The sequence below is a fragment of the Schistocerca nitens genome, chromosome 2, assembly GCF_023898315.1.
Source record: "Schistocerca nitens isolate TAMUIC-IGC-003100 chromosome 2, iqSchNite1.1, whole genome shotgun sequence".
In the NCBI taxonomy this organism is placed as follows: domain Eukaryota; kingdom Metazoa; phylum Arthropoda; class Insecta; order Orthoptera; family Acrididae; genus Schistocerca; species Schistocerca nitens.
In genome coordinates, this window is record NC_064615.1 from 1,035,416,092 (window position 1) to 1,035,428,239 (window position 12,148).

Below are 12,148 nucleotides of genomic sequence, written 5' to 3' on the forward strand. Positions count from 1 at the left end.
GTGTTCTGTTTGCTAGAAGCTCTTCAGTCGAATCACACAGTTGATCCGATATTACGTACGTTCGCATTTTCCTCTTTAAGCGGAATTGAAGAACTGTATCTACTGTCTTACGTAAGTCAAGGAACACGGCATTTATCTGTGCGCCGGTACCTACCGTCTTCTGGATCTCGCACACGAACACAACGAGCTGCATTTTACACGATCGATGTTTTCGGAACCCACGTTGATTCCGTCAGTGGAGATTTTCGGTCTCTATAATGTCATAACACGCGGTCATAAAACATGTTCCAAACTTCTACAACTGATCGACGTCAGAGGTATATGACTGTAGTTGGCTCGACTGTTCGATGAACTTTCTCGAAAACGGGAATGACTTGTACTTTTTCCTAATAATCAGGAACACTTCGCTCCTGCAAAGACCCACGGTACATTGCTGTTCGAAGGAGGGAAAGTTCTTTCGCATATTCTGAAAAAAAATGTTCAAAGTGTGAGTTCTTAAGGGACCAAACTGCAGAAGTCATCGGTCCCTAGACTTAGACACTATTTAAACTAACTTAAACTAACCTACGCTAAGAACAACACACACCCATGCCCGAGGGAGGACTCGAAACTCCGGCAGGACCAGCCGCACAATGAGTGACATGGCGCCTCTAACCGAGCGGGCACCCCACACGGCTCGCATATTCTATGTAGAATCATTTTGGTATCCCATTAGGTCCAGTGTTGAGCGATTTCAGTTGCCTTTCTATCCCGTGGCCACTTATTCCGATATCACCTACTCTGTCGTTCATGCGACGAGCTGAAGGAGATGCTCAGTACGATTTTCCTCTATGAAACAGTTTTGGAAAAAGACTTTTAGCATTTAGGCGTTTTCTGTGTCGTCCTCTGTGTCGACACCATTGAGATCGCAAAGTGACTGGAAAGATGGTTTCCATACGTTTGCTGATTTATCGTAAGACCAGAACTCCTCAGTGTTTCCTGTCAAATCGGTAGCCAGAATTTTACTTTCGAATACATTGGAAGCTTGCTCTCCTTGCGCTGTTTTTGGCTTCCTTTGTTTTTTATTTCTCCGCGAGGCTTTATCTACATTTAAATTTGCAGTGAAGCTGTCTTTGCTCTGGTTTCTAACATACCTGTTGAAGAACAGTCGGTCTTTCTGAGCTCCTCACAATTTTTCTAGGCTCATATCCATCTAAAGCGTATTGTACAAGGGCGTGCTGAAAAGTAATGCCTCTGTGTAAACTCTTAAGGCTTTTTAAATGAAACAGACGTTATTAACATACTACGAGGGGCGTTCAGAAAGTAAGCTCCGATCGGTCGCGAAATGGAAACGACTATGAAAATCCGATAAAGCTTTGCACAGATGTGTTGGGTAGTGTCTCTAGTATAACCCCAGTTAGCATCACGTCGCTCTTCTCATTTCTGAGCTCGCAGTGAGTGCGTAAAGATGTCTAGAAAATAGTGTCTGCCGCCAAGTACGAGGGCCTGGTGAGAAATTTCGCCTGAAGCTATGCAGCTAACATTACATAACTGTCGTGCTGTTTCTTCTTCAAGACAATTCTCAGCCGCATTCTGCAGGGGCAATGAAGATGCTCCTGCATCGTTTTCAAATGGAAATGTGAGATTACCCACAATACAGTCCGCAATTGTCTCCCCCTGGGTTTCATCTCTGGTCACATGAACCGCTGTCTTTGAAGACAACATTTTGACACAGACAACGAGCTGTAGGCCAGCGTGGAGAATTGGCGGAAAGCACTGGCGGCTGCCTTCTATGATGAGGCTATTGAAAAGTTGGTACAACGCTATGACAAAAGTCTAAGTCAGAACGGCGACTACGTAGAGAAGTAGCTGAAAGGAGTAGCTAATTGTTACAAGTAAACATTTCTGATGTTCACTGTGGTTTCAATTTGGCAATCAATCGGAGCTTACTTTCTGAACAGGCCTCGTACATCTTAACTCTTTATACCTACATATTTATTTCTCGACATGTTCGTCCTATCGACGAACACATTTCTCTCAACGAGAGATCAGTTTGTTAACACCGTCACTGTAGAATTTTTTTCGTTGTTGGTGGAGCCACAACCTCACCTCTGCTTGCACTGCTTCATCATTATCAAAACCAATTCCTCGAAAGCGTTCAAAAAAAGTTTTGTAAATCGGATGGGGCCAATTCAGGAATTTATGGCGATTGATCGACGATAGTGGACACAGGGTGTCGCTGCGCTCGTGTGTGTCTGGCAACGTCATGCTGCACAAGCACAGGCGCCGACTCCATGGGGCCTGAGAGAGCCCGAGCCCACTCAAAAATTCGTTTGGGCGAGGGAGAAGGGGGGGGGGGGGTCGGAGCCCCGCCCCAATAATTTAAGAAAATTATTAGTTATATTATCCTTTGTAAAATCACAAAATTATGTCGGAAGCCAGCTCATCGCACACTTTCAAAACCCCAAAGGAATACTACAAAGCTATTTACATTGAAGTTTGTGAAACGGTGCAGTCTTGCTTTAGTGAGCGCTTTGCTTCAACTGGGCTCACACAGATCATTCCAGTTGAACAAGAGTGCCTGCTTTTAGTAAACACAGGTGAAACAAATTTCGAAAAATCAAATGAGTTATTCGAAAATGACCTAGCCATTGAGAGACTGCGCTTACACTTGCATGTGTTAGTCGATATTTGCTAACAAAAAAAAAAACTGGTCTTAAAAAACATGGTTGATGTAAGAAAGTACATTACACAAGATCCTGCAGTTGGAGAAATGTTATATGAAGTAGTGAAGTGCATTAAGCTTCTCCAAGTAGTTACAATCACGACAGCAACAGCAGAACGGTCATTTAGCGCCCTTAGACGTCTGAAGTCATATCTTCGACCAACAATGGGACGGAAGCGAGTGAAGAACTTTGCTGTTCTTCATCACCACCGAGATGTTTTGGATGAACTGGATATCCGACCAGTCATCAACGACCTCATATTCAGTAATCGAGTCAGACGGTCGACATTTGCGCCTTTCTAAAGACACTCTAGCCCTAATAATGGCATTTAGAGCAATATTAAAAATCTTTCTAAAATACATAATGTTAAATTTTCAGTTTCGAAATATTAGCACTAGTTTAATACTGTATTACTATTTTACTATAGTACTGTATTAGTTATTTTGAAATACTTAAATATTTTTAGGGTGTAAGACCCAATTAAAACCCACTATTTACATACTTTTTGACTGAAAGTATTAGGCGTTCTGTATTAAAGCATTAACTTTGAGATACTGTTTTTATTTAATAAACCCTGCGTTTTATTCAAAGTAAGCTTAAATTGGCTTATTCACTTATTAATGAAAGTGCTATTACTGTGCGACAGCAATATATTATGCTTTAGTCTATTAATGATAGTTTAGGATTTATTTAAATATAATTTCAGTCTTTTCAGAGCTACATATTCACTGCTCTGTAAAAGTCTATAAGCATGGTTATTACAGTAAATTAAATTAGCTTTTTACGAAATTACCGTGCGTGTTTAGGTTTTGTTTCTTTTTTCAAAGCCAAAAAATGTGACAGGCTTGTCGAGTTTCCCGGAGTGTTGAGTTATCGAGAGTTCAGTTTTCTGTGTCCTAATATTCATCATATGACTATAAAATACTTAAAAAACTTTAAAACTCACTATTTTTCGCCTAAAATTTAGAATATTTCCCGGGGCAAGACCCCCAGTATGCCCGCACCCTCCCCACAATATTTTATATAAGTCGGCGCCCCAGTGCAGAGGAGGCTGCTCCATGTGTTGAACTCTCTGAATTCCAAACTCAGTTACAGTACACTTTCCCCATGTGCCGACATAGTTATGTCACACACCTCCATGTTACAACCTGCAGTTCTGAGCCCTCTAACGGTAGAGCGCTGCAAATATGTGGGCATGAACAATAAAGACGTAGAATGCTAATAACATTTGTTTCAACTAAAACGCTTTAAGAGTTTTGACATAAAATATTCTGAGCAACTACTTTTCATCACGCCCTCTTCAATTTTGTCTACTGATATTCATCGTTGTTCGGGTCGAGATGGAAGTTTCGTACTGGCCGCTCAGGTAATATGAAATCTGTTTCTTGTCGCTCTTGCTAAGAATAAAGTTCTCCCTGCCTTTCTTTATATTAATATTTACAGCTATATCCAGTGATACACTAACGGCATTGTGATCAGTGATTGCCTGTTTTACGCTAAGTCGAAAAGTTCGCGTCCTTTTGTCACCGGCACATCAAAGATCTAAGATCTTCTTCACTCTCGTATTGACAACCTACTACCTTCCATCGCTCCACTTAGCTTACGTATCAGCGGAGGTAGTTACGTCGCTGTGCAGTTTCTGTGAAACCGGACGCCGTAATTGCGGACTGGTGAGCGTCGGGGATGCGGATGTTGGCCTGCTAGAGGTATAAAAGCTCACCAGCACCTCGCAGAGGCATCAGTCATTGCTCGCTCTCAGCAGAACACACAAGCAGCAATGAGGATCCTGGTGAGTACTGACAGTAAATACGTGCTACAATAGAGCGCAATGTTTAGGATCTATTGCAGATAAGAATGGATACCGAATGAATTGTTTTTGCGAACTAATGCATTTATGTTTTACGTATGTGACCATAATTGAATAGAAATATCAGGGGACACCGAGTGAGTGCAAAGAAGGGCAATGTGAGGGTTCATAGGATTTAATCTGAATAAAAACTCTTTTTGTCATTAGACGTTGTCTCTCGTGATACTTAATAGGAATTATAAAGCCAATATTTTGAGCAATATGCAGCACTGGACCCAGAAGGAGCAAATAGGCTAAAGTTTTTTTGACGGGGAGAGGTGATGGCAAAAATACTAAAAGAACTGAGCTGTCAGAAATTCGAAGCAAAACAGACAACAGAAGCAGAATTCCGAGACAGCCCTTTACAAATAGAAATCAAGATTAGAATTTAGCATAAATTTAACGTTGACGTTTTTAGAACCATGTACTTGCTAAGGTCAATAGAGGAAGAAATGGACCGTGGTTTTTTCTGGCAACCATCTCGGTAATCGTCTTACCAACTTTATCGACAAAAGCACCCTTTGCTTCTGACCCTGAACATATTTACAGTGTACGAAATCAGAGGCTGATATTTGTTCAAGAAGTGAGAATAAACTATTCCTATTGTTTTCGCGTTACTGCTACGTGCAGCTAAAATATACAATGTGAACATCATACATTCTCAGTTTAATTTCATTCGGCTGTTACTTAGGAAAGATGTACTTATATTTCAATAGTGTTAGTCAAGTCTCTGCTTTCATTATTTCACAAAATTTATGCTTCACTATCCCTGTTTGGTGATGGGATAAAAGGACTTACTTTATTGTCTTCACATACACTCCTGGAAATTGAAATAAGAACACCGTGAATTCATTGTCCCAGGAAGGGGAAACTTTATTGACACATTCCTGGGGTCAGATACATCACATGATCACACTGACAGAACCACAGGCACATAGACACAGGCAACAGAGCATGCACAATGTCGCCACTAGTACAGTGTATATCCACCTTTCGCAGCAATGCAGGCTGCTATTCTCCCATGGAGACGATCGTAGAGATGCTGGATGTAGTCCTGTGGAACGGCCTGCCATGCCATTTCCACCTGGCGCCTCAGTTGGACCAGCGTTCGTGCTGGACGTGCAGACCGCGTGAGATGACGCTTCATCCAGTCCCAAACATGCTCAATGGGGGACAGATCCGGAGATCTTGCTGGCCAGGGTAGTTGACTTACACCTTCTAGAGCACGTTGGGTGGCACGGGATACATGCGGACGTGCATTGTCCTGTTGGAACAGCAAGTTCCCTTGCCGGTCTAGGAATGGTAGAACGATGGGTTCGATGACGGTTTGGATGTACCGTGCACTATTCAGTGTCCCCTCGACGATCACCAGTGGTGTACGGCCAGTGTAGGAGATCGCTCCCCACACCATGATGCCGGGTGTTGGCCCTGTGTGCCTCGGTCGTATGCAGTCCTGATTGTGGCGCTCACCTGCACGGCGCCAAACACGCATACGACCATCATTGGCACCAAGGCAGAAGCGACTCTCATCGCTGAAGACGACACGTCTCCATTCGTCCCTCCATTCACGCCTGTCGCGACACCACTGGAGGCGGGCTGCACGATGTTGGGGCGTGAGCGGAAGACGGCCTAACGGTGTGCGGGACCGTAGCCCAGCTTCATGGAGACGGTTGCGAATGGTCCTCGCCGATACCCCAGGAGCAACAGTGTCCCTAATTTGCTGGGAAGTGGCGGTGCGGTCCCCTACGGCACTGCGTAGGATCCTACGGTCTTGGCGTGCATCCGTGCGTCGCTGCGGTCCGGTCCCAGGTCGACGGGCACGTGCACCTTCCGCCGACCACTGGTGACAACATCGATGTACTGTGGAGACCTCACGCCCCCGTGTTGAGCAATTCGGCGGTACGTCCACCCGGCCTCCCGCATGCCCACTATACGCCCTCGCTCAAAGTCCGTCAACTGCACATACGGTTCACGTCCACGCTGTCGCGGCATGCTACCAGTGTTAAAGACTGCGATGGAGCTCCGTATGCCACGGCAAACTGGCTGACACTGATGGCGGCGGTGCACAAATGCTGCGCAGCTAGCGCCATTCGACGGCCAACACCGCGGTTCCTGGTGTGTCCGCTGTGCCGTGCGTGTGATCATTGCTTGTACAGCCCTCTCGCAGTGTCCGGAGCAAGTATGGTGGGTCTGACACACCGGTGTCAATGTGTTCTTTTTTCCATTTCCAGGAGTGTATATCACCTGTGGTGCGCTAATCTACTGGGAAATTATTTCGAATATTTACAAGCGTCACAATCCAGCAACTTTTGTCGTAAATTCTCTTAAGAGTTAACAGTGAAACTAATTATCAATACATACATCATCTATAGAAAAGCTTTCTCTATAGTAAGTCAAGCATTCTTCCTGCCTTCACATCAAGCATTCTTCCTGCCATCACATGAAGAACATCAATTAGTTGTACATGGAAGAAACCACTTAGAAATAGTAGGACTACTCTTTTGTAAGAAGAAATCTGGTTCTAATTACTCTCAGAGAACTTCATCTTGTTCAATAGGTTAATTAAGTAATCTAAAACGGTGAAAATATAGTGAAACAACAGTTTCGTATTTCCTACCAAGAGTCTCAAGTTTCTTTATCATCTCGCAATAAGGCAACATTTTCTCTTTATGCTTGCGTATCTTGAATCGTAAATCTATACTGTGCTCGAAAAGTTGGCAATCTGCTGGGTGCCTATTTTATGTAACATGATCGCCCATAGTGGATGACACCGACTTCATGATTACAAAGGCTCCAACTACGCGAAAGGACGAGTAATCTTGCTGTGTAGCTAATATTACTGTAAATATAAGTAATTTCACACTACAACAGATACGAGCATTTTAAACATAAATCTGTACTTTTCTTAATAACATTTAAAAAGTCTTACGAACAACAGGAGAATGATACAACAATGATATTTTACTGCAAAAGCAGTTCCGAAATGTGTAAATGTGATATTGACAGCAATTTAGTTTCAGCTAGTCCACGTCCAAATGTACAACATTTGCCAGGCATTAGGACTCTCAATTCCGTGTCGTTAGTTTTCCAGACAAATTATGCGAAAAGATACCGTAGAAATCAAAAACTCTCGTTTGGTCCGTCCAATCTAGGAAAATGCAGCTGTAAGTCGGTACACAAAAATTAACGATTGTAAAACTTATAGCAAACTATTCTAAACTTACAATCCACACGTATGAAAGTTTTATCAGTCCAGATGTCTTACTTTCAGACAAAATCTGTTATAATCGTACTACATAGGCTTCCACGACTAGTGTTTACTTCAGTTAAAACTCATGAGCTGATAGGTAGAGGCCAATACATAACATTTTTGCCTGACGTTTCGTCTCAGACTTTCGGGGACGCCTTCGGAGGCAAAAAGGCAACTACCTTTTCCCTCCAAAGATGTCTCCAGCAATTAGGAACGAAACGTCAGGGAATAGTTTTATATGTCTACCAAAAAGACTTTAACCGGCAATTTTAACCGATGGAAATCTGTTATACATCAGATTTCTATTGGTTAAAACTGCCTTAGGTATATAAGGTCCGATCGGTCGCCAAAATGAAAACCAAAGCGAATATCAAAAATTTTTATTCGCGACAGTTAGCCATATATTCCAGCTATCTCGATAAATAATAACCACTCCAACTTAGACATCTGTCGTGGCGTTGTAAAAACTTTCCAGCACCCTCGTCACAGAACGCAGCCGCCTGTGATCTCGCCAATTCTCTACGCTGGTCTGCCTTTCGTTGTTTGTGCCAAAATGTTGTCTTTGTAGCCAGCGTTTCGTGATCACTTCGCGCTCTGAACTGAAAAGAGCAACGGGAAGCGATCGATAGGTACACTACAGACACTGCCCAACACATCCGTGCAAAGTTCCATCAGATTTTCACAGTTTAGTGCCTAATCAGACCTTACTTTCCGAATACGCCTCGTATATACATCCCTCTAAGCTCCACTACAATACACATCTGTTTGGATATGTGTCACAGTTTCTACGTTCTGCGTCGGATTTTCGTAGTTTCATTGGAAATTTAACTGCATACATTATGTCTCATTGAGTGACACTTGCATTTTTTGCATACGGAAACATATGCTTCACGGAAAACAGTAAACATGTAATAGTTACAGTACTTTCTATAGAAAAATGAGAACACTTTTGTAGTGCGTAAGCATACAATGCTACAAATTTGTGTTCACTGCTCTATTACCTATCTGATAGTTTGATTACAAACGTTTGATTCTCAACAGGTGTGCGTGTATCTGTGTGGTCTGGCCCTGTCCGTCCTAGCTGAGGAGGAGCAGCCGGTGAAAGAGAAGCGAGGACTCTCCGGTTCGCTGGGTGGCTATAGTGGCGGCTATGGTCTGGGAGGTGGCTACAGTGGTGGCTACGGAGGCGGCTATGGTGGAGGCTATGGAGGTGGCTATGGAGGCGGCTATGGAGGCGGCTATGGAGGCGGCTATGGAGGTGGCTATGGAGGTGGACTCGGAGGCGGCATTGCAGGCGGCATTGGGGCTGGAATTGGAGGGGGACAACCACAGATCACTGTCAACAGAATCCCTGTCCGGGTCCCAGTCCCTGTGGAGAGAATCGTTCGAGTGCCAGTGAAGGTCCCATTCACGGTAACTGTGGACCGGCCTGTCCCTGTGCAGGTACCACAGCCGTACCCTGTCCCTGTAGACAACCCTGTGCCCGTCCCCGTCAAGGTCCCCACCCCAGTGTCCGTCCCAGTGCCTCAGCCCTACGTCGTTAAGCGTCCAGTGCCCTACGTCGTCAGCGCTGGCCACGGCGGTATCGGAGGAGGACTCGGCGGTGGTCTCGGAGGAGGCCTCGGTGGAAAATTCGGCGGAGGCTACAGCAGTGGCTTTACTGGAGGATACAGTGGAGCTACTAGTGGCTTTGGAGGACTTGGGGGCTATGGAAAATACGGCCACTGAATTCTGGAGCCAAACCCAACAACTTGACCCATACATGCCACCAGTATCCATAGTAATGGAATGTAAAAACTTAAAAAATAAATTTTTCACAATAAAAATTTTCCACATTTGCTTTATTGTCCCGAAAGTACACCTTCATATCCTCTCAAAAAAGTGAAGCAAAGTAAGTTATGTAATCATTCTATCTCATATTCACTGCTTCAGACAACATCAGTTTCATCACTTTATGTACCAAAATATTTGTCGTCGAAACAGTAATGTATTTTTAATTTTTTTGTTGCTTCAAATTATACAAATGTAGCTTATCTGTATTTGGCGCGGATGACAGAAAATTTCAATCGAGTAAATTGAAATCCTTCAAGACATCAGGACAAGTCATGTAAAGTGATCCTCTTGGTGTTGTGGAAGCTAGACTTAGACTGATGCTACGTGCTTATTTGCTTTTTTATGGTTGGAACATCTCGCTTTGCTGATAGCATATTTACTTTATAACTGAGTGGAGACACATTACTTGACATTTATGACAGTTATAGTTCTATTGTGTATGGACACGACCAAAAGACATCACAGCAGCTAAGAAGCAGCACCATGACACACACACACACACACACATCCAGGCCCATGTAAGACTCGAGGCCAATACTCTATGACCTCTGAAAGCACACCAGCGTAGTTAACTGGAGTAGCTGTTAGCCAAAGTATTCAATGTCATTCCATCTGTAGCGCTTCATAGTTCCCATACAGTCTGCAGCTCGTGGTCGTGCGGTAGCGTTCTCCCTTCCCGCGCCCGGGTTCCCGGATTCGATTCCCGGCGCGGTCAGGGTTTTCTCTGCATCGTGATGACTGGGTGTTGTGTGACGTCCTTAGGTTAGTTTGGTTTAACTAGTTCTAGGGGATTGATGACCATAGATGTTAAGTCCCATAGTGCTCAGAGCCATTTGAACCATTTTTTAGTTCCCATACAACATCAGTTCAGAGAATAAAACCTTTAAGAGGTTCCAGTATGAGATAGCTGATATCAATAATTATATGTATACCGTACATGGTTTTCTAAAATTTTTTCAGCACCAACAAAATCAAACACTTCCTGTGTAATTAGGAAGTCTTTGGAACAACTGTTCACGTTTCATACCGTAAAACCTGTATTTAAAATCAAAATAATAATAATAAAATAAACAGTCTGTCCAAACCTGCTTCCCAATTTGATAGTTGCACGTTCCAAGTGTCACTTTTCACGTTAAACAGTAATGTCATGGGACAAGTTAGTTCACAGAGTATTAAAGCAATTGGTATTGAAATACGGCTGTTTCCTGAGCATTTACAGATGAGTTCATATAACAGAATACAATCTTTAATAAAAAAAATAGTTTTTAACACTGAGTACTAAATGAACTATGACGTCAGAGTACACCTTCCATTTTATTAGCAGGAACCATAAAGGGTAACACAGCAAGTGGAATATATTCCACAAATAACTGCAGATATTTGGTGTAACTACTGCTCTGACATGGTGATGTTGGCACAGGAAAGAAGGTCGTGGCATGCTGCGTCACATCATACGGAACACTAAAGACCAAAGGAAAAGAAGCTAGTTTCTAAGTAAAAATTCTTCGGTATAGAATGAATTCGTCAGAGGAATCCACTTAAGCTACTTTCAAATTTAGTTTTTCTGCGATGTGAGCATCGAAACTGCACTGTGGACAAAACTATGATGAAACTGGAGCTTGGTCTGTAATAAAATAAGCCTGATAGCGGATACTGTATCACATGATCGACGAGGTACAGGTGCAGAAGTTTCTAGGTGAAGGCAACGGTCCCAATCCCATTAAGAAGCGCAGGGCAGACACCTGTTGTGCATGACAGTTACAGACAAAGCCATCTCATCAATCACGTGTGCTCTCAGGGTTTCAGTAGGGCTTTGGCGAGCATCACTCTAAGGTGCCTTGCGCCTCATCCCCCTGGGATTGCGCTTGCCCAGCAAGCAATTAGATGCACGCTTGTAGATGCAAGCCTCTTTCTCAATGTGTGCGTGCGAGTGATTACCTTTACGCCTGTGTTCAAACTCAGCGCCTCTACTTACGTGTGGGACAAGCTACAGCTGCACGGCGACTATCCACAAGCCGCACAGATGCAAATGCACCTTAAGTCGGCACTCACTGTCCCTCACCGCCCGCAGTCGCATTGCGCCTTCATCGGCCTGCTATTACTGAGGGTGCACCAAATATTTACCACAAGTTCATCGTGCTGTAAGAGTGCGCTGGATGTTAGACTCATCGTCATCGAACCCTGCTTCTGCTTATAACTTGACGACGGCAACATTTGCTTCTGATACCACAGCGGACAACATCTATACAATTCTATAGTTATGCGGCAGTACTTTGTATCCATTAACACAAACTTAACGTGAACTCAGTCAGGAATTTGTAACCAAAGTTGCAGTTTAATGACACGTCGACCGACTATCCTTAAACTATGTCCGTCAGCTTTGTGGGTCGGAGAGAGAAGGGAGAGGAGTGGCAGGGTTTAGAGCGACTGCGAAATTGAGGGTCTACTGCTGGGCTTATCCTTTGAAACGTCCCCTTTGAACAATTATACACGAGACTGTGCTTAAACTGACAC

At 43.6% G+C, this 12,148-nt stretch overlaps 1 protein-coding gene across 1 annotated transcript; it reads left to right on the forward strand.

The window, feature by feature from the left end:
- The first annotated feature begins 4,482 nt into the window (after nt 1-4,482).
- On the forward strand, nt 4,483-9,529 carry LOC126235520 (uncharacterized). The gene is made up of 2 exons (XM_049944237.1): nt 4,483-4,494; nt 8,843-9,529. The coding sequence occupies exons 1-2, from the start codon at nt 4,483-4,485 to the stop codon at nt 9,527-9,529; spliced, it is 699 nt and encodes a 232-aa protein (XP_049800194.1).
- The last annotated feature ends 2,619 nt before the right edge of the window (nt 9,530-12,148 follow it).